General features: G+C 44.1%; 1 protein-coding gene across 2 annotated transcripts in view; it reads right to left on the bottom strand.

Moving 5' to 3' along the window:
- PPP6R2 (protein phosphatase 6 regulatory subunit 2) overlaps positions 1 to 23514 on the bottom strand; it is a 166608-nt gene that overhangs the window by 63283 nt on the left and 79811 nt on the right. For both annotated transcript variants that reach the window (XM_075064097.1, XM_075064092.1), the window contains 9 exons: positions 20165 to 20278; positions 17302 to 17428; positions 16384 to 16536; positions 11882 to 12085; positions 10207 to 10271; positions 7781 to 7896; positions 6334 to 6419; positions 5861 to 5941; positions 1856 to 1953 (listed from right to left, as the gene is read on the bottom strand). In XM_075064097.1, coding sequence (XP_074920198.1) covers positions 1856 to 1953; positions 5861 to 5941; positions 6334 to 6419; positions 7781 to 7896; positions 10207 to 10271; positions 11882 to 12085; positions 16384 to 16536; positions 17302 to 17428; positions 20165 to 20278 — 1044 coding nt within the window. The remainder of the gene's footprint in view (positions 1 to 1855; positions 1954 to 5860; positions 5942 to 6333; positions 6420 to 7780; positions 7897 to 10206; positions 10272 to 11881; positions 12086 to 16383; positions 16537 to 17301; positions 17429 to 20164; positions 20279 to 23514) is intronic.

Raw genomic sequence — 23514 nt, 5'->3', positions numbered from 1 at the left:
CTTTAGGTTAAGAGAGACCATTACTAGAACAGGACAGGGTTCCACAGGGCAAGAGTGCAGTTAATTGGAATAACCTGAGGGGACTGAGGAAGTGGATTTTATGCTGCATCTACACATGCCTAAATCTGGGCAGCGTTATTTATGTCTCAAATGTTATCAATTAAAGCTATTAAGTTAGTGCATCTGTTGTAAATTATTAAAAAATATTCAAATGACCATCCTACTAAAAAAAGGGTCATTTTAAATTGTATCTTAAGTCATTTCTTTCAAAGGTTTCACCAACAAATATCCTTCACTGGAAGAGCCTTTGTTTTCTTCACTCTCCCTTCCTATTCATCCTCATGGGAAAGGACAGTATGTTGCAGCTACAATTCTCGTTCAGCTCCAGTTTTACATTAACTGTCTCTACATGATTCCTGATAGAACTTATGCTGCTTTTCTCCCCAATAATTTATTTAATTCCTATTTTATTACAAAATGTGAAAAACAATTACCCCATAATCAGTCAATTGCATGCTGGATTGGAACTTGTTGGCCCTATTAATGGCCCTTAGGACCACAAAGCTCAAGAAAAAGGCTAGAGAATAGCTAAGATCCTCCCTTCACACTGAAAAGTAGCTTCCATTTATTTAAATATCATTTTAGCAGAGACCCTAGAACTTTGAGAATCCTGAGACCTTCAGAGCCAGATGGTACTGACAGCTTTCAGGACATACTGGTTGGTACTTTCTTGAGGGTGACTCTAAAGACAGTACAAACTCATCTGAGGCTAGCATACAACATGAAATAGCAATTTGAAAACAGCTGTTTTTACTCAGGACCTGGTAGTGACTTAAGCTCTGCCATGAAGAGAACAAACAATGAACTTCCCAATAACTCAGATTTAACAGGAGCTGCAAAAGACTCAAAGAGTCATTTTGCTACCAGAGAGCTTTCCAGGCTAAAAACTGCCCCTTTCCACTGATCACCACATCACTAAGTCCATCAGCCTCTAGCATTTTTCTATTTGAAATTAAGTCTCATAAAATGGAAGGAAACCTCTTACTTTTTAATGCTGAATGCTAATTATGAAATACACTTACAAGATGTTATTTATTTTTAATGACAGAAACCTATAAGGGTGGTGATAATCTTAGGAGATGGGGATGGGGAGGTGTTTTTAATGAGATTAGCATCTCTTACGTAACAGCGGCACAGTCATTATCACTTAGGGTATGTCTGCAGTGCAGTGTAAGCCCCGGGTTCAAACTCAGGCATAGCCTATCCCCCCCACCCCCCTTCTAGTTACAACAACTCACACAAACCGAGGGCTCAGACCCAGGGTCGCAGGACCCCACGGGGTGGAGAGTCCAAACCTGACATAAGTCAGGACCCAGGGTTCAAATTCTATTGATTTGCAGTGAACTCACGCTGTGGGGGTTTGTTTACACTGCAAAAAAACACCAGCGCTGGCCTGTGTCAGCAGACTTCACCTTGCAGGGCTATAAAATTGCCATGTAGACCTTCAGGCTGGGCTCTCAGACCCCCGCCACTTCAGAGCCCACACAAGAACGTCTATGCCGTTACTTTTAGCCTTGTAGACTGAGGCTGCGAGCACAAGCCCAGGTTCTGAGATTCACCACCAAGGGCCGGATAATTTTTTTTATTATTATTATGGGGGGGGGGGGCAGTGTAGACGTACCCTAATATTCTGTAACACGAAATCCATCCACCTCTCCCTTCTTAATGGTTTTTGGAATTGCCTTATCACTTGCATACTTCCTTCTACATGAGGAAGATTAAAATTTCCTCGGGGACTTCATCTGACTGCCAGTCTTCAACTGTAGACATGACAAAACTGGAAAATTGAACTCACTTGATATTGTCATCCTGGTCTGCAAACTCTTCGTCATTGAAGCCAAACTGATCCACAAAGCTGGCTGTCATCTGTTGGATTTGGTACTCTGAGAATGCCTGAGGGAAGCAACCAGAGACTGGTTATAAGGCAATTCAAGGAGTTTAAAATAAACATTACAAGAAGATGCTGCTAATCAAGCCTATCCCACCCACTGTCTACGCCTCTGAGTTTGTTTGCCGCCTAACACAATGGGGTCCCATTCTTGGTTGGCCCTTAGACACTACTATAATAAACTTAACTATATAATAATAATAATAGTTCAGGTTTCCAGGCCAGGCATCTCCACCACTATTGTTTGTTAGGACTTTGCTGCAGTAGCCAGCAAACACCTGTTTTTCTGACGCTCAAGTATACTGAAGCCCTACTGTTAGCACGGCTGTTGAAACTGCCATCCCACCAGTGCAAGGAGGAAATTTCCATTTCCCTTGTAGAGAGAAGTCAGTTAATTTGCCTTGTTTTTACAGGGGGCTTTAACATAACAACTAGGGAAAGAAAAACACTGGGATGAAAAGAAAAGTGTTTTTGCAAAACCACAGAATTTGGCTGGGGGACTCAGGTGAAGGGGTAAGTAACCTGAAACTCCGTTTTTGAACCTCACTAGATTTCAGATTAAGGGCATCCCTACAATCCCCACACCTGGTTTTATACAACTAGATAAAACTGAGGCCTGGTCTACACTACGTGTTTATACCGAATTTAGCAGCATTAAACCAATTTCACCCTGCACCCGTCCACACAACGAAGCCCTTTATATCGATATACAGGGCTCTTTAAACTGGTTTCTGTACTCCTCCCCGACGAGGGGAGTAGCGCTGAAATCGGTATTGCCATGTCGGATTAGGGTTAGCATGGTCGCAATTCGACGGTATTGGCCTCCGGGCGGTATCCCACAGTGCACCATTGTGACCGCTCTGGAATGCGATCTGAACTCGTATGCACTGGCCAGGTAGACAGGAAAAGCCCAGAGAACTTTTGAATTTAATTTTCCTGTTTTGCCCAGCGTGGAGCACTGAACAGCACGGTGGTGATTCAGTCCCAAATCCAAAAAGAGCTCCAGCATGGACCATACAGGAGATACTGGATCTGATCGCTATATGGGGAGACAAATCTGTTCTATCAGAGCTCCATTCCAGAAGACAAAATGCCAAAGCATTTGAAAAAATCTCCAGGCTATGACAGACAGAGGCCACAGCAGGGACTCAAACACAGTGCTGTGACAACTGTAATGGAAAGCCAAAGAATCAAATGGACGCTCATGGAGGGAGGGAGGGGGACTGAGGACTCGAGCTATCCCACAGTCCCCTGCAGTCTCTGAAAAGCATTTGCATTCTTGGCTGAGCTCCCAGTGCCTGAAAGGTTCAAAAACATTGTCCCCGGCCCAGTGGTTCAGGGAATATGTTGTCAATTTACCCGTCTTCCCCCCTTCAAGAAAAGGGAAAAGAAATCATTTCTCGCCTTTTTTCAGTGTCACCGTATGTCTACTGGATGCTGCTGGTAGAGGGGTGCTACAGCGCTAAACAGCAGCATCCCCTCCCCTCCTGTTTCCTCCGGTGGCAGACGGTACAGCAAATATGACTGATAGCCGTCCTCATCATCCTGTGAGTGCTCCTGGCTGGCCTCGGTGAGGTCGGCCGGGGCGCCTGGGCAAAAATGGGAATGACTCCCAGTCATTCCCTTCTTTAAGCTTTGGTCCTGGAGATTCAGTCCTGCCAGACGGTGCAAAACTGGTAACCGATCTCATTATAGCAGCTGGAGGCTGAGCTCCATCAGCCCCCCCCCCTTTCATGTCTAATGGATTCTGTTCTGGACTATCATAGCAGTGCACCCATTGCTTCCCTCCTCCCACACCCCTCCTGGACTACCATGGCAGTGTCCCCCCATTTGTGTGATGAAGTAATGAAGAATGCAGGAATAAGAAACACTGACTTTTTAGTGAGATAAAATGAGGGGGATGCAGCCTCCAGCTGCTATGATATTCCAGGCAGGGCATCTCCATTACTCATTAAAGGGTGTGGGGGAGAGGAGCACAGCCTCCCACTGCTATGATAGTCCAGAATCTCCATTAGACGTGAAAGGGGGTAGGGGGGAGAGGAGCTCAGCCTCCAGCTGCTATGATGAGATCGGTTACCAGGCCTATTGCACCGTTAGGCAGGACTGACTCTATTTTTTGACAAAACATAAAGAAGGGAATGACCTGGGAAGTCATTTCCACTTTTGTCCATGCGCCCCCGGCTGACCTCAGAGAGGCCAACCAGGAGCACCCATGACAGCAGCAGACAATACAATATGACTGGTAACCGTCACCCCCAATTTCCAAAGCAGCAGAGGGTGCAATAGGGCTGGTAACTGTCTCTGCTACCTTGCAAAGGCAAATGAATGCTGCTGTGTACAGCATCCAGTACACATATGGTGACAGTGAAAAAAGGCTAAACGGGCTCCATGGTTACCATGCTATGGCGTCTGCCAGGGCAATCCAGAGAAAAAGGACGCGAAATGATTGTCTGCTGTTGCTTTCACGGAGGAAGGATTGAGTGACGACATTTACCCAAAATCACCCACGACACTGTTTTTGCTCCATCATGCATTGTGATCTCAACCCAGAATTCCAATGGGTGAGGGAGACTGTGGGAAATATGGGATAGCTATGGGATAGCTACCCACAATGCAACGCTCTGGAAATAGATGCTAGCCTCGGTACATGGACGCACACCACCGAATTAATGTCCTTAGCATGGCCGCGTGTACTCGACTTTATACAATCTGTTTTAAAAAACCGGTTTACGTAAAATGGGAATAATCCTGTAGCGTAGACATACCCTGAACTACCTAAAATGTCTTTGCTGGATCTAATCTGCCCTGCCCTTTCCTAAACTCTGCCTCTACTTTCCTCATGAGGCTAAAGACACTTCTCCTCCCATTCTACTCTCACTTAACAATCACTATGCAAATACACCTTTCAGCAGCCCTTAGAGTGCTCCTGATGATGAGGGCCAGATTTATATACAGGCAAACTAGGCACCTAGGGCCAAAATTCATTGGAGGGGGAGTGGGCCCACCCTGCAGTACACTCACTGTGGTCAGGGTTGCCATACTACAGATCCGCCAGGACCAGCTGCTCATCCTGCCACTAGTCAGGGCCCTGCTCACTAGATGGAAGCCCAGGCAGGCCAAACCTGAGTGGTGCTGTGATCCTGTGCACCAGGTCACAACACTGTTCATCCGTATTAGGCCCGGCCACACCTCCATCAGCATAGGTCGGGGCCCGTAGTGTATGTCTGCCTGGGGCCCAATGATGGGTTAATCCAGCCCTGCTGCTGTCCAACCTGGCTCTACCAGTAACCATTAGGAAATTTCAAACATTTGCCTCCAGACACAAGAAAGCAAAATTCACCCATTCATTTGGCTCTCTCATTTTATAAGAGAATACCTATACATTTGCCTTCCCTTTCCTTTATAAATAATACCATTTTAACCCACAGATCTCAATGAGCTTTTCAAAAGAACTAAGTATCACTATATCTCCATTTTAAAGCTGAGGAACCTAAGGCACAGAGAGATCCTACCACAGAGTTGCTGGAGAGCTGGGAAGAGAATCCAGGTCTCCCAATCCAGTACTTAGACTAATGGGTCACACTGCCTCCTTCTAACAAAATTCTGGCTTCCCCATGGGCAGCTCCAGCAGAAGAGCAGTCTTCACCAATGGTCATCTCTACCCTCTGTTGCAGTGAGTGGGTGATATTTTCCACCAGGCACAAAAACTTTAGAGTGAGAAGGTTCAAATACTGGGCAAATTGTTCTTCTCTTCCTGTAAAAACATCTCTACTGTTAATGGATTAGACAGACACACAAGCAGCACTAGACCCTGGTAAGAAGTCAGGAAGCTGCACCATAGTGAGAAAGATTAAAGATGAAGACAGATGTAGTGTGCTTCTTGGCAACAGTACGAAGCACAGAGTCTGTCACCTGTTGGAGGGAGAGTTCATTGGGGAAAGCGCTCTCGATGTCCTCGTCCTCACTGGAAGAATGCAGATGGTGGGTGCTCACCTGAAACAAAGATCAAAATGAATGTCAGGGAAAACCAAGAGAGGTCACAGTATAACCTTGCCCTGTTAAAAATTTGTGACAGCCAGAGACCAAAGCGATCTAGTAGGAATTATTTTCCTTCAGAGCCCAACTTCATGAGACACAATAGACATCAGAGAGGTTGCCAAGCTACAGCAATATTTCCGCTAGGTCAGAGAGAAATCCCTCACATTCAACACTATAGAGGAGAGGTTAACTATAACGTCCTGCTTTAGCCTCTGTATACCTGCTGTAGGATCAAGGAAAAATATCACAGAAAAAGTGGTATAAAACTGACAATTTTCAAATAAAACAGGTGCCAGAAAGCAGCAGGCCCATCTGAAACATGCAGAAGCGTTTAGTACTGTCCTTACCAAATCCACTGTATTCTTCCGGTTTGTGTCTCTCAACGTCTCTTCTACAAAGCTCTCCCACCTCCCTCTGCAATCCTCAGGTAGCTCTGTAACAAATGGGTCACCACCGTAGTTACCTCATAGTTCAAGGAACAAAGAACTAGTGCCAGTCAACAGAACACATCAGTCTCACTCTCTCCCATATGTTACACAATGTTCAGAAACCCAGACAAGTAAGGAACAGTGTTCCAGGGTATATGCATCTGCAAACCTGATGCAATATTTACATAACGTTTTTAATCCCTCAGCACTTGTACAACAAAAACATGGTGATATTTAAAAAGATTAAACACATTCCTATGAAAGTCAATCGAGAATCCAACAAAGCAAACAGAAGACAAAACAAATATATGGGGCCAAGACTGGAAATACACACAACTGAGGAAGAGGGGTACATTTGAGGTGTCATTTAAGAGCTCAGAGGGCATTGGCTGAGATGGATATCAGAGCATGGAGAGATTCCAGCCCTAAGGACTTCCAAAGCAAAGTTAACTCATGCCATTTCATATTCCTTGGATACTATGTACTTTAACTACTAGTTCTGCCCGTCCATTATAATGTACCACCTCAGCTCTGGGCCTCACTCAGTGTTTAACATGCTATTCTCCAATGCAATGAACCAGGTTAGAGAGCTAAAGAGAATAGAAATAAGGCAAATTCCTCAGCCAGCGTAGCCCCTAAATGGCCAAGCAAACTAGATGACAACGCTTACAAATTCTTGCCCAATGCAACTTCTCAAGTTGCTAACAATAGTGTTTGATAAGCATGTAAGAAGCCAAGAAAGGTGAAAGATTCCTCCCATCTGCATCAATGTGTTTTCAATTAACATACTTAATTGGGTATCCTTATCTTCTCTTAGATAAACAAAGGGTTAAGTCGGCTACACAGTGGTTCTCAAAACTGTAGGCCAAAGTGAAGTGGGGTCAGAAGAACATCATCTGCTCCTGTACACCTCTCAGATAATCAAACCTTAGTGATAATTTACTAAAGGAAACCACTTTCTCCCATAACACCTTTTAAGCCCCAACACCCACACTTTATTTATTGTCATTTCTTGATCAGCTTCCTGGGACAGGGCCCCATTCTCCTCTGTAAATCTAAGGTACTGCAAAAACGTACAACCTCCTGTTGAACAAGGCATTCGGTAGGACAAAACAAGTCCAACTCTGCACATGGTTATGCAGATACAATCCCACAGATTTTCATGTGGCAGTGTGCATGTAAGAGAGAGCAGAATATGGCCAAAAGCCTCCATAAGAATCAAATATAAACATTCAGCCAGAAATCTTTTTTAAAAAACTGTAAAATGGACTCTTATGAGCATGTAAAACAAGGCAAAATAAAGTGTTTCAGAAGGAGCTATTCAATCAGAAAAACATGTGATGGAACAGGGACTAGGACCATGTACCTTTAATGAATTCACTGATCTGTGTCTGCATGGGGCCCTTCTCCATATTCTGTACCACAGCATTGGCTATTCGGGTAAGGTGGCCCATATTCCCTCGCCTCATTCCACCTTCTGCCCTGAAAACAGCAACAGTCAGTACCAGTTCAACAAAACACTCATCAACAAATTCTTAAGAGTCACCTGCTGCTGCCACAATTTAACGTGTGTAAACAGTAATTACTACCAGTGTGGCAGATGTAAAGATGTTGCATCAACACAGAACAGGCTGAAGGGGATGTGCTGTCTCACAACAGAGGAACCAGTTCATATTGTCTCGGTCAGATAGTGAGAATGGAAGAGAGAAATCCCATTGCACCGGGTATACTAGTCATCTATGAGATACTAGCACAGAACTAGACCGTTTTTTAATCATCACTTCCCTGAAACAAAGACACAGCAACAGAGAAAGATTCGAATCCCTGCTGTATTTAAAAAGCACTGGCATTGCAGTTGAAGGTAAGACAGAACAAAAGAGATCCTAATCTATGACGACACATTTCCCTCAAAGAGAATTAAAAAAAAAAAATCAAAATTAAATCAAATAATAACAAAGTCACATCGTCCCTGTATTTTTGTTGCTCCAATGCTATCCAAGGAAAGTGTCAATCTCAAAATCAATCAGTGAGTGAAATGGCTGAGCCAATCCTCCTATCCACACTATGCAGAAAAGGACAGAAGTGACTCAGGAATCAAAATATATTAGCTTTGATGGCAGGTCAGCAGGCGGCACTTACACAGCTCAGACCAGAACTACTCAGCTAATATAGAAGATCTGCTTTCAAACTGGCAAGTGCTGACAATCAAAAGAATGGCTAGAACTGAAGCAAGTACCTAATTATTCATTTCACCCCTTCATTCACATTATAGAATATCTCATCAAATATTCTGGTTTGAGTCAAATATTACTTGTGCAGCTCTCACTGTGCGCAAGGTTGACACAGGCAGCCCTGCTGAATATTGTGGAGTCTGGTCCAAACCAAAGCACATTAAAAACATCATAGAAACACAATGCAAAAGAAGTCTCCATGTCACCCACTACTGAATCCTAGACAAAATACTGTAAAAAGAAAACCACCTCTTTTATCTGAGCTCCTGGAGGAGATGTTGATGATAAAAGCATACAGTACTACTTCAGTGACACGTAAAACTTTTCACTTTATATTTTGGAGTAAATGAAATATATCAAAAGTTAATTTTGTGATGGTTTGCTGTTCTAATGTCAATTCCCCATAAATGCTTTGGAGTTTTCATAGACTGATTGATTTTAGGGCCAGAAGGGAACACCCTGATTGTCCACATTGACCTGCATAACACCAGTTGCAGGACTCCCCTGTTTTGCTCATGATGTTACTGTAAAATTCAGTATTAGATAATAAGGTGATAGGCTTTATACAAACCTCCTAGTCAGGACGTTCCTTTTAACAACATGAAGTCATGCCTAAAAATTCGAGCATTAATTATGAGCTAAATCAAGAGCTCCACAAGTGTCTCCTGAATCTCAAACAGTGACAGAAGTCAAAGCCCAAACAGAGACGACAGAGAGGCAAGGTGGGTGAGGTAATATCTTTTATTGGACAACCTTCTGCTGGTGAGAGAGACAAGTCATAAGGAGGAAAGGAAGAGGTGTTAATGGGCCACCTCACCTTGAAATGTGTGTTAACTACCTAGGCTAAACAATCTGTTCTACCTTGTACTAGCTGTGACACTCTGAGTAAGTTTCATCACCCCCAATCATTTAAGTCTATAAAATAAAATTCAAGTAATATGGACAAACACAACTATGGTTATCAATGCATTATCTACAAAGCAGGGGGACTGTCAAGAGAAATTAGCAAATTGCCTCTACAGCACTTTGAAGCTGTAAAGTTCTATAAATAGCAGCAAAATGTTTAGGCAAGCAAGGAAACGGAAGCCCAGATCATTTTCTTTCACATCAGTCTATTTTCTTTATTTTTAGAGTCGTATTTCATACCAATCACCACATTCCCTGAATGGCTTCTAGAGTTAGAAAATTACACAAGAAATCTAATCTCAAATAGGGTTTCCCAGACATTCTTCTCCCAAAAGTGGGGGAGGGAACAGTACATAAAAGTTATTTAAAAAAAAAAAAAAAAAAAAAGGCAAGCTGATGTGCTATGTGACGTTCTTTGGGAAACCAAGAATAAAGTGTGTATTGGAGCACTGTGAGGCTCTTACATGTCCACAAGGGTCTATATGTGTTTACCGGGTATGTATTTGATTTTTAATATCTGAACAATCCACATTCTGATTTTCTAGCACATTAGCAAACTTCTCTATTGTCCAAATAATTGAAAGAATATTCAACATAATAGTCAAAATTTGCAGCCCTCAAATTGGGCCCTCCATACAATCAAAAACACCCTTACTGTATTTTGTCATTGACTTCCCAGGCATCCAATATCCTTTGCAACAGGCAGCACTTCTGGAACAGCTAGAGAGGAAGAGATAGCGAGAACATTTCAGACACTGGCTAAAGGAACTCCTGTGGCCTATATTAGACCAGGGATCACTTTCATCAATCTCTTTACACCTTTTATCACTTAAAATTACTTTAAGACAAATTTTAAATGGATTCATCTCGACAGAACAAACTGCACAAGAACGGAAAAAGGTCTAGCAATCCTCTCAAGTTTTCCTTAAGTGGCTCAATCTTCCTCTATGTCACAGAATTTCCGTTCTCTTAGAGGAGAGGAGAGAAGAGAGAGTGATTCCTGTAAGATTCTTCACCTTACCCGTAGAGGGTTCATCATAATATTAATGAAGAGAGCTATCATGGTTTTAAGACAACAGCACAGAATATTCTCAGCATTAGAAACACAGGCACAGAAAGAGTTGGGAATCTCTAATCAAGACAATTGTTTTTTGGGATTTTTTGGCCCAAAGTGTCTATGCATCTTTACTAAAAGGAAAAGTGATCTCTAAACTCATGAAGACGGGTGATATTTTTCCTCTTCAGTTGAAAGAATAAATCATCTGTACAAAGGCAAGTACATTTCCAATCAGAACTGGAAGACCAAAGCAATGTCTAGACACCTTGATAAGCATTACGCTCTCTTCTTGAGCAGTTTGTCAGGCTACTCTCTTGTTAACCAGGACCTGTGCTGAATCCATCCATCTAAAGCAGGGCTCTAAAACTCAAATGACCACAAGGGCCACATGAGGACTAGTACATTGGCCTGAGGGCCACATTACTGACACCTCCCCCTGGCCACCATTGGCCCTGCCCCCACTCCACCCCTTCCATGAGGTCCCGCCCCACCTCTTCCCACCCCTTCCCTGCCCCTATTCCAACCCCTTTCCTGAAATCCCCACCCCAACTCCACTCCCTCCCTGCCCCCAGGGGTGCAGGAGGGGTGGGGGGTGTGGCAGGGGCTCAGGGCAGGGAGTTGGGGTGTGGGGTGCAGGGTGCAGGAGGGATGAGGAGTGTGGCGGGGTCAAGGCAGAGGGTTAGGGTGCAGGAGGGGTGCGACAGGGGGCTCAGGGCAGTGGGTTGAGGTGCAGGAGGAGTGCGGCAAGGGGCTCAGGGCAGGGGGTTTGACTGCAGGAGGCGCTTGGGGGACGGGCTCTGGCCCAGCACACACCAGGGACAGGGCAGGCTCCCTGCCTGCCTGACCTGCCCCCACGTCGCGCCGCTCCAGGAAGCGTCTGGAACATGGGGGAGCAAGGGCACATGGGGGGGGGGGGTATTGCTGTTGCTTCAAGCACCGCCCCCAGCATCTCCCATTGGCCGGGAACGGGGAACCACAGCCAATGCGAGCTGCTGGGGGCGGTGCCTGAAGCAACATCAACACACACCCCTGCATCTCTCTTTCCCCACGTTCTTTCTGCTTTCCAGAGTGGCGCGGGGGCAGACCAGGAAAGCAGGGAGCCTGCCCTGCCCTTGGTGCATGCCGGGCCAGAGTCGCACTAGGTAAACGCTGGGGGAGGGTGAGGGGGGCCGCGAGGAACTCGCAGGCTATAGAAAATAACCTTGCAGGCCTCATGCAGCCCGCAGGCCACATGTTTGAGACCCCTGATCTAAAGTGACATGACTAGACTTACATGTGTCACCATAATATTCTCTGGACTGTGGTCTGGAGTCTTCAAGTTCTCTGTGGTCACATTCCCATTCAGCACCTCCTCTTTATTTTCCAGATCATTTGTTGCTGATTTCCCTTCGTGCACAAAGTGCGAGAGAATAGCTGCTATGCACAGTTCCACTTGGAAGTGCAAAAAGTTATTCCATGTGTATTTAAAAAATAAGTCCTGGAACAAAATAAACGATAGAAAAAAAATCCACTTAGGACACGTGTCTGATCAGACCTTTACACACACACACACACACACACACACACACACACCACTGTCAGTTAGCCCAATTTACAGATAAGGTGCTACACTCTACATAAACTAGTCTGTGTTATAACGATGCAGCCTGGTTTCTATGCAGGCTTCACTCCAATAACTGAGACCTCTTGAGACTGCAGAAGTGTAATCTAATTCACCCAAACAAAAACTTTGTTAACATACGGGTTATATTTGCTCAAGTGCTAATTCCACCAAGATAATCACTAAAAATCAAGGAAATCAACAGTTAAGACAACTTTAATTCACATGCCTTAACAGCATTACTCCTGGGGGAATTCTGTGCCACTGCACACGCACAGAATTCGTGTCCAGAACAACAACAAAAAAATAATAATTTCCCCTGCAGAAAATACATTCAACCCAAGAAGTTCTGCAATGGTGCCAGAACAGCCGGCTGATCGGCAGTAACAGGTAGCGGCAATCTGCGTTCATCACAGCAGCCTACCGGCGGAGCCAGGGTAAGAGGCAGAGTAGGGCACACAGGGCTGCTTAGGGGGGGGTCACCGACTGGGGTTCAGAAGGGCTAGTGGGGAGGGCAACAAACAGGGGCGTGGGCTCAGGAGCTAGTGGGGTGACAGGACTGAGCCAGCGGATGAATGGGATGGGGCTCCAGGGCCATATGAGGACAGGGAGTAGGGGGGTGCAGGACCACATGGGGATGGGGAGTGTGGGGACAAGGACAGACATGCCTGACTGAATGGGAGAGGCTCAGGGTCAGCCAAGGTCTGCATGGGGGAGGCTCCCCAAATCCCTAACAATCTCTCCCCCACTCCACCAAAATAAACTGTTCCATACTTCTACCTACACCCAACAACCCTCCAGGTTCACTCCAAGGCTCCGTCCCTCTCTCTCAACTCCTCCGTTACCCCAACTCCCCCAAGCTTTTACCCTGCTTCTGCAGGGTGTGGGAAATACAATTCTGGATTGTAGTTTAAATGAATTACTCAAAGTTCTGTATTAATATACCCAGTAATATGCAGAGTATATTTGTCAAAAAAAAAAATGCTTAATCTTTTTTTTGTCTTTATTGTTACAGACACACTTGCTAACAAGTATTTTGAAATAAATAACCAAAATAATTGAAACTGGTGTGATTATATTGTGTTATTTTGACAAAATATGAAGAATTTTGCAGAATTTTAAAACATTGTGTGCAAAATTATTAGTTATTTGGCGCAGAATTCCCACCGGAAGAAAAACATCTAAATAGCATTAGACTAAAATGCACTCACAGATATCTCACCTCCACAACAAACTCTTCCAACACATAAGTTATAACCAAACATAATGCACTCTAGTTCCTCTAAATCATACACAAATATAACTATGACTCATAGCACAACTAAATTAAGATATACTCTCTACCTTATGGCTTGGTTGGCTATGATAAGAAATAATCACTGACAATAACTTAACCGTGCTACTCAGAAAACATCAGAAATAATTTTTCCTATGCCATTTTCTTAGTTATTGTGGAGTTTATTTGGTTTGTACCCCAGGGTAAAGATGAGCAGAGGGTAAAAAAATCTGTTCTTGGAGATCTGGAGTCTGTCTCATTAAATATCTGAGCCTTTACAATATGTAAGTAGGCTATTCTGCAGACATTCTGCTAAGTTACTTTAACAGTTAATGTTGAAAGAATCACAGAATCATAGTGATGAAGGACTGGAAGAGACATCGATAGGTGACCTAGTCCAGTGGCCCCTATTATCTAGAGCATCGCTGACAGGTGTTTGTCTAATCTGTTCTCAAAAGACTCAAATGATGGAGATTCCACAAGCTCCCTAGGTAATATGTGCCAGTGTTTAACTACCCGAATGTCTAACCAAAATCTCCCTTGGTGCAATTTAAGCCCATTATTTTTTGTGCTGTCCTCAGTGGATAAGGACAACAATTTATCACCCTCCTCTTTATAACAACCTTTTATGTACCTGAAGACTGTTATGTTCCCCTCAGTCTTCTCTTCTCCAGACTAAACAAACCCAATTTTTTTCCATCTTTCTTTGTAGGTCATGTTTTCTAGACCTTTAATATTTTTTGTGGCTCTCCTCTGGACTTTCTCCGGTTAGTCCCCATCTTTCCTCAAATGTAGTACTCAGAACTGGACACAATATTCCAGTTGAGGCCTTATCAATCCTGAGTAGAAGAATTACTTCTCTTATCTTGCTCATAACATTCCTGTTAACACATCCCAGAAGGATATTTGTTTTTTTTGTGACAATATTACATTGTTGGCTTGTATTTAGTTTGTGATGCAATAAAACCCCCAGATCCTTTTCTGCAGCACTCTCTCCTAGGCAGTCATTCCCACTTTGAATTTGTGCAATTGACTATTCCTTCCTAAGTTTAGTACTTTGCATTTGTCCTTATTGAATTTCATCCTATTTAATTCAGACCATTTCTCCGGCTTGTCAAGATCATTTTGAGTTTTAATCCTGTCCTCCATCTCCTCCCAGCTTAGTATCATCTGCAGACTTCGTAAGTGTAATCTCTATGACATCATCCAAATCATTTATGAAGATACTGAATAGAACTGAACCCAAGACAGATCCCTGCAGGATCCCATTCAATATGCCCTTCCAGCTTGATTGTGAACCACTGATAAGTACTTACTATTTGAGTACAGTTTTCCAGGCACCTGGGCACCCACCTTATGGTAGCTTCGTCCAGGCCAGCATTTCTCAAATGTGGCCACCATGACTGCATGCAGCCACCAGAGGGTTTCTTGTGGCTACAGCCTTCTCGGATGTGATGGGGTGGCAAAATAGTGGTCCCTCCACCTCCCTGTTGCTCCTGAATGCACCACTTTAGGCTATGTCTATACTACGCCACTTTTAGCTATATGGCTGCGTCGCTACAGCCGTGCCACTAAAAGTCATGCAGTGTAGCAGCTGTTTCTCAGCTCACTGGCTGACAAAAAACTTCCATCCCCAATGAGCAGCGTTTGCGTTCACGCACTGTTCACGTTGGCACTTGTCGCAGCAAAACTTTTGCCTTTCGGGGGCCAAGGTGGGGGGGATTAATACCTCTGAAGGACAAAAGTTTTGTCATTCAATTGTCAGTGTAGCTGTAGCCTTAGGGCATGTCTTGACTAGCAACATTAAAGCGTTGCCGCACCAGCACGGGGAGAGAGCTCTACTAGCACTATAAAAAACACTTTCATAAGAGGAGACAGCTACCATCGCTGGTGCACTGTCTACAGTGCCACTTTACAGCACTGAATCTTGCAGCACTCAAGGGGGTGTTTTTTCACACCCCGAGCAAGAAAGTTGCAGCGCTGTGAAGTGGCAGCGTAGACAAGGTTGCAGTGTTTATTGCTGGGACCGCCAGCCAGGGTTGGGCTCTGTGCCCCTGTAGAGGCACCTGGGCACAAGACTGGAGAAGCAGACAGCTGGTAAGTTCCCCATTTTCCATGGGGTGATGGGGATCAGGCTTTGGGCCTCAGCTCTGGGGTGGTGGGGCGGCAGGTTCTGGCCGAGGGGCTTCAGGCTCCACCTCCAGGCTCTGGCTGTACAGCAGCAGGCCACAGGCTCTGGCCGCAGGGCTTCAGGCTCCAGCCCCCTGCTGACTCCCGTAGCCCTCCAACTCCCACTGTCTCTGGCCCCTGCTGCTTCCCCTGACCCCCAATACAGGGCTTAATTTGTCCCCAGGCTTGCCAGGGCTGAGTAAGTCTGCTGTGAAAAGTGACACTTGTATGTTTGTTAATATCATTTTTCACAACAGAGTCACGAGATAGCAATAAATAAATTACAGTGATTTGGCAGTGTCTATGTGCGTATTTATTTGTTTTTCCTAAAGCTAATTAAGTGTTTTAGGAGAAGTGTGAGAGCAGCACACTCAGGCTCCCAAAAAATTTGTCCTGAGAACCCCTGGTCTAGGCTATATTTCTCTGATTTATGAGAAGCAAGAGAAGATCTCCTGGTTAAGCCAGGGTACACCTCTTACTATACTTTCTATCTTGCTTCCTATCTTGAAAGTTTGAGGTGTGTTTCAACACATTAACCAACTATAATTATGTTATAAAGACTAGTTTGAGAATAGATATTCCTACTGTCAGGAGATTAAGCAATTAATTACACACTCAAATAGGCATACATCAAATACAGTGTATCTGTCTTTGTACTGTACATATCACAGATAATGTTCTCTCTTTAAACAGCATATTCTTCCACAATATGTCACATTGTATTACTCACAAGTAATAAATCCATGGTATTGAGTCTGCATAGTTCATAGTTAATACTGGGAGTGTTTGTGTGAAGCAGAGCAGCTATTAGTCGAGCTCCATGAAGACGAGCATTCCCCAGTGGCTCCTCCAGGACACCAATTGTAGTCAGGATTGACATTTTCTACCACAAACAGAAAAAGGAACCAGATTTCGAGTCCATCTCTACATAGGTCAAAATGTCATTACTCTAATCAGACATTAGTCTGATTTTACATTCAGTCGGCTTCATGTAAACCTCCTCTGCCAAGGAAACTGTTTGATATCTAGATCAGCCTTTCCTTCTACTCACTGAGTCATGTCCAGGGACAATACAGTAAGTGAAATTAAAGAACTTCTGAATAAAAACTAACAATATTCAGATAGTATTTTCTATATCAAATTTCAGAAAGCTACAACCACCAATGAGTAAATACAAATCTTTATTATAAAGGGCTCATGACAGGACAGAAGTCCTGCCCTGTGGGAGATATAGCCATCTGTTGATAATCTAACTATCCCCTGGGATTAATAGCAGATTTGCATGCCAATCAGAACATTCATGAATTCCAACAAGCTATATTTGAAAATGCTTCCTTTCCACACACGTCTCCAAAACCCTAGTTACAATAAGACAATATCCTTAATGTTACTCAAATACAGCAACTCAGCTGCCAAATCCCACCACTTGGTACCTAGACATCTAAAGTCTAAAACTGAACTCTGAATTTTTCTTAAGGGTTTAAGTTAATTTATTGTAGGATTTGGATTTTTTTTAGTACATGATGCTTTTAGGTGAGCAAAACTGAAAATATCCAGGAGGTAAATGATCCTACACAAAGAGGAAAGAAAACCGCTGATGTGCATGTTGTCAGCTACTGCAAATACAGGAAGGGCTGAGGTGCTTTACCTTGGGGGGATTGAGTAGAAGCTGGTGAAAATCCTTTAGCCATGGTTCAATACCATGTAAGATGCTGCTATTGACAGTGTAAGACCTTTCAAATCCCTGAGAGAATGAGTCCATCAGTCCCTCCACTCTGTAGGGAGAAAGGTAAAATGTAATATTCAAAACTTGGACAAAACCACTAAGAGTAGTCGTGCTTGACTTCATTAGAAACCCATCCCAGCCCTATTATCTGCCTTGTCATTCCCTCTTCAAATCCAAAGCTATTTTCCAAGAGAAACTGTTCACTGCTGGCTGAAGTTTAAAACACTATGTAAATACAAATCCATGAAGCAGAGTTTACTCATCATACTAAGGACAGCAAGGAAAAATAATTAAAATATGTCCTTATGTTTAACATTTCTGAAATATTTAAGCATTAAAGATGTATCTGGAAGTGTTAATCTTGTACACAATTGTTAAACGCTATAACAAAACTTCAAGACATGTTTATCAAGAATAAGGCAAATACACTAGCTGATATAGCCCCGGTCACTTGAGTATTTCTGAATGTACAACAAACGTTGAACGAACCCTTGAAAAGCAGGGAAGCATTATTTTCCTTTTATAGATGAAGAAACGAGCCACAGAGAAATAAAGTGATTTTCCCTGAGCTCCCACAAGCAATCTGTGGCAGAGCTGGAAACTGAAGCCAGATGTCAAGTCACTGCCAGTGCCGTAACCACAAAATAATTCTTGCTTTGCAAGCCTCCTAATGGCCTTGCAAACCTATACTTCCTTCCGTCTGTTCTGAGCAAACAGGAAGGAGTTTCCGGTAGACAGGCAGTTCTGCTGAAAAGGATCTGGGGTTCTAGTCAATCACAAACGGAGTCAGGTCAACAAAGTGATGTAGTTGTGAAAAGGGCTATTATCATTCTGGGGTGTATTAACTGGAGTGTTGTATGTAAGACAAAGGAGGTAATTGTCCTGCTCTACTCAGAACTGGTGAGGCCTCAGATGAAGTAGTGTCCAATTCCGGGCACCACACTTTTGGGAAAGAGGTGGATAAACTGGAAACAGTCCAGAGGAGAGCAACAAAAATTATACCTTTTCATGTAAGGATACAAAAGCCCCCCGCTCCACCCCTTCCATGAGGCCCCACGCCGGCCCCCCTCTTCCCACCCTTTTGCTGCCCCTATTCCAACCCCTGCCTCAAATCCCCGCCCTGCCTCCTCTCCTGAGCACATGGCTCCCCGCTCCTCCGCCCTCCATCCTGGAGAGCGCTAAGCACTGCCAAACAGTTGTTTGGTGGCAGGAAGCGCCTGGAGGCAGGAAGAGGAGCAGGGACACGGTGCACTGGAGGAAAGGCGGGGCAGCGGGTGAGGGGAGGTTGGCGGGTTGTAGCAAATAACTCTGCAGGCCGCATCTGCGTGTTTGAGACCCCTGGTCTAGATTTACTTGGCCCTGCGTCAGCACAGAGGGCTACACAGCATCACCTCTTGAGGTTCCTTCCAGCTCCACAGTTCTAGGATTCCAGTCCCCATTTATTGTTTGGAGAGTTATTGGCCGACCTTGTGAGGCCCTTGCACTCAGTTTGGTGGCATTTTCTGTCTGGATATAACATGATAAATTTTGAACATCTCATCTGATCAAACTGTCAGGGAATGATCAGAGCCCTATTGATTATGGTAAAAAACAGAAAAACCAAAAGGGGCAAATGGGGGCATGGAGCCCAAGGCATCTGGTTATCACAGCCATAGTTTCAATCACTTCCAATTTTTCTACAGATCAAAGAACCTGCTGATGGCAGAAACTGGCATATTCCAGCATAACAATACCCCTCTCTGACAGACTGAAGGAGAGAGAGGGAGGAAGGAAGGGGAATGGAAAGGCATTTGGGGAAGGGGCACACACAGAGTCCCTGACATGGGGGAGAATGGATTACTCTAGTATGGGGGAACAGGGGTGTGCTGGAGGCCCTGAGATGAGGGGAATGGGTGACTCTTGTACGGGGGGGCGGAGAGTATGAGGATGCAAAGAGCCGCTGGCATGGGGGATAGAGGTTGGAGGCACACAGGGAGATTGTGGAGGGATGCTAGGAGTTCCTAGTGTATACAATGAGCTTGGCCTACAAACACAGTGAAGTGTGCCTCCCCTTAGTTATAGCATTCTCCCAGTCCAGATGTCTGAAGAATTATTCTTCTGCTTACTGTATGCAATAGATGGGAGAGACCCAGCCAGGAACCCTTGAGCCCTCCCATTTCAGATCATCACAGCCCCTGGCTCTTTGGTGTCCACATCCCAATTTTTTACAATTTCAGCTTTGAATATTATTTTCTATTTGCTGATTGATTGTTTGCCCAAGCCTCATCCCCTGCCCTTCTTCCCCCACTACCAGCCTTCCATGCTCCCCTCCATTCTTCTTTTTGTTCCCCTTTCTTATTCTCCCTACCTCTCCCATGATGCCTCACTTCCATGTCTTCTTTTTCCCCACTCCCTTGCTCCGGTTTACTCTTCCCCTCCTGTCATTCTCCCTCATTTGCCCCCACAAACATAGAAATAAAAAAAAATTTAAAATGAAGAATTGGAACTAAAAAGCCATGTGCCCACCATAACCATGTTTATGTTGTACCTCTTTCTCCCACCTTCAGTTTTTATACAGATTATAAGTTCTCTCGTGTAAAGAGTTGCCTTCCTATGTGTTTGCCCCTAGCGCAATGCAGTTACAATCCTGAGATGCTACCTGGAAGAACAACTACTGCATTTAAAAACAGTTTTTCTTGTATTTATTTTAGGCAGCCCCTGAAAGTATGTCAGGTACTTATTTTTTGAACAGAGTAAAACTAGATTTTGAGCTGTAACATTTCCTTGCTGAGGGGAGTAAACCTACCCAGAGCGCCTTGTCTCCAGTAACGTTAATAAAATCTGAGTTCCATTCACTATGCAGTTTTCAGTCTGGTCTCCATCAAACATGTTTTTCAAAAGCTGCTCCACGCATTCCTGCCTGTTAAATGACACACAGGAGTTAAAGAAAGGCATTAGAGATAGAAATAGTTTGCAGTATTAATTGTTTTAATTTTAAAACTACTCAGTCCCTTTCTGAAATAAAGAAACAGCAATTCTTTGGAAGACAGATGAGGGGAACTCCCCTCTCAGTGGCAGATATGCCAGGGATGGACCTATGTCAGGTCTAGGAGCGTGCTTATCTATGGTTTGGGCATGTACCTGATTACACCACAGAACCAAAAAGTGGTTCTATCTCTCATGAGCAGAGGAATACCTCTACATTATGAGCTGCTAGTTGGCCAATGCCGTGCACTCAATCTATGTAACTTACCAAAGAAAAGGTTAAAAGGTAATTTGATTACAGTCTATAAGTACCTGTACAGATCCCATGGAGAAGATATCAAATACTACTGAACTTTAATCTATCTGCCAAAGGCATAAGATGATCAAATGATTGGAAACTGAAGTCAGTAGGGCTCAAACTGTAAATAAGATGCAAACTTTCAACAGTGGTGGTAACTGTCTACTGGAACAAATTACCACCAAGAAAAGTGGTAAAATCTACACCTCGGGGTGCCTTTAAATAAAGATTTAATGTCTTCCGAAGTAATATGCCCTAGCACCACCACAGGTTATTGGGCTACGTGCACAAATCAATGGGGGAAAGCTAGTGGCCTGTTTTGTGTTGTAGGTCAAGCTAGATTATCATAACCATCACCTCTTGCTTTAAAAACCGTAAATATACAGATGTGACTCTCCAGCTCAGGCATAGGGACTGACCAGCACAGATGTGGGCAAGTGTGTAGCAAACAGGCAATCCTTGATTGCCCATTTCGTGTCACTGTAGTCTAATGTGTACAATAAACAAAAGACAGCATCAAGACAAGGTTTTGGTTGGCACTGTGCACTCTCATTCATCCATAATGATTTGGATGCAATCTCTATTTTCACATCTGTGTCCAAATCTCTTTTTCCTAAGTGGCTTCTACAAATATGTTTTGAACATTCCTCCAAAAACCAGTACAAAGGAGCTTTCCCACTTTGCAAGTCATAGGTGGAGCAACCAACAATGCTTCCAAGTCTATGCATTTCAATCGTTAATCCCTAACTCTTGCAGCTTCCACAGGTTTTCACAAAGAGAGGTTATTTACCCTCAACCGTCCCTGGAGCTCTCCGAGATGTGTGGTATCCCTGTGTATTCCATTCGTGGTGCACATGTGCACTATGCACCTGAGACAGGAAGGTTTTTCACTAGCAGTGTGTCCGTTGTCTAGGCCTGCACCCTTCTCCTCATGCTCCAAACCAAGGTATAAAGGAGCACTGAGGACCAACCACCTCTCCAGTTCCTTCTCTATCCCAAATAACTTTACAATAAGGATCCAGAGCAGAGAAGGAAGGTGCATAGTAGACTACAACTATGTACACATCTGGAAGAACTGCAGTTATCTCTTTTGCTTCTTCAAGTGATAGTCCCTGTGTGTATTCCACTTGCGATGACTCATAAGCAGTATTCACTGAGGAGGACAAGGGTGCAAAGGGCCCAGCTGTTCCACAGAATAGATGACTATTCTTCCAAAGGATGCATCTGTTGTAGAATCTTGTACCACGGTGTACTGTCTCACAAAGGTTATGCACAGAGCCATATGTGGCTGTGCCACAGATCTCCAGAAGGGAAACATCACAGAAGGAAGCTACTGATGCAGACTAGATTCTGATCAAGTGGGCTCTAACACCTTGTGGGAGCGGTCACCGTTAACTCACAACAAATCAGGATGCACTCTGAGATTCCCCTTCTCATAGGCTGGTGAAAGATACCAATAGTTTGGGAGATTTCCTGAAGGGTTTTGTCCTCTGTGGGCAGAATGCCAATACTCGACGGACATCCAAAGAGTGGAGCTTCCTGTATTCTCTGGAGGCGTGAGGTTTTGAACAGAACATGGGTAAATGGATGACCTGGCTCAGACGGAATTCCAAGATTACTTTAGGAATTGACTTTGAATGTAACCTCAATGAAATTTTATCCTCATGGAAGACCACAGAGGGAAGGTCTGCCATAAGAGCCCCAGCTCACCTGCTTTTCTGCTTGCAATCACTACAGCCAGAAAGGCAACCTTCACAGATGAGTGAAGATACATGAAGCTAAAGGCTCAAATGAGAGATTTGTTCATGCTGAAAGGACTGAAGTGAGGTCCCATATGACAGAAGATTTCAGCACTGAAGAAAGATTGTGACAAGCCCCTTCTGAAATCTTACTGTAGTCAGATGGGCAAAGGCTGAATGATTGTCCATGGGAGAGTGAAAAACACCAATAGCTACCAAGTGTACTTGCATGGTGCTGAGGGACAGTTCTGAAATATTTAGAGATAGGGAGCATAAGAAGGGATTTTGGAACTTTCTGGTGGTATCCAGCGATGCTGACACCAGGTATAGAATGTTTTCCATTTCATTTTCTCCTGGAGTCTTTTCTGCTATTGCTAATGATGAATGGTATGGCCACTGAGCAAGCCCTTTCTAAGCTCAGTGTCCATCCAAATAAAAAGCTGCTAGCTGGAGAGATGTTGGATTGGGACAGAGGATCTTGCCTTTGTCCTGGGTCAAGCTGTGAGGACATATGAAGAAAGCTGGTGAACCTGAATAGCCACTAGGATCACTGACACTTAGTCTTGTTTGCACTCTCTCAGGACTCAGAGCAAAAGGGAAAGGATGGGAATAAGTACATCAGTGGTTCCGAACGCTGTACTAGAAACGCATCTCCTCTGGAATTGTGGCCTCTGGCCACTCAGAAACAGTAGGCTGTTCTATTGAGATACAAAGAGATCCCCAAACAAGAATCTCCATTACTGAAAGATTTGCTGCACTGTGAGTCATGCAGTTCCCACTCATGGTGTCTAGAGAAATGCCTGCTGAGGCAGTCAGAGAATGTTCTGCACCCCCGGAAAGTGCACTGCGGAGCGGGTGACCTGGTGACAGATGCATCAATTCCAGAGATTGACAGCTTCTATATAAAGTTGAGTGGACTCTGCGTGAAACTCTCTCTCTGTTAGTCAGGAGAGAAAACAGATGAAGCACTAATATGATATTCTGCTGAGGTGCCACCTAAATGTTCCTCCAAAGGGGATTTGTATGGTCTTTCTGAGGGAGTCTCATTCCATTCCTCAAAAATAGGCAGACTCTTTCTGTGGATCTGAGGGGTCTGGTGCAGGCATTGGTGCTGGCAAGGAAGATTATGTTGGT

The sequence above is a fragment of the Chelonoidis abingdonii genome, chromosome 1 (genome assembly GCF_003597395.2).
Source record: "Chelonoidis abingdonii isolate Lonesome George chromosome 1, CheloAbing_2.0, whole genome shotgun sequence".
NCBI classification, from domain to species: domain Eukaryota; kingdom Metazoa; phylum Chordata; order Testudines; family Testudinidae; genus Chelonoidis; species Chelonoidis abingdonii.
The sequence above is the reverse complement of the archived record's forward strand: the minus strand, read 5'-3'. Positions and strand labels throughout refer to the sequence as shown.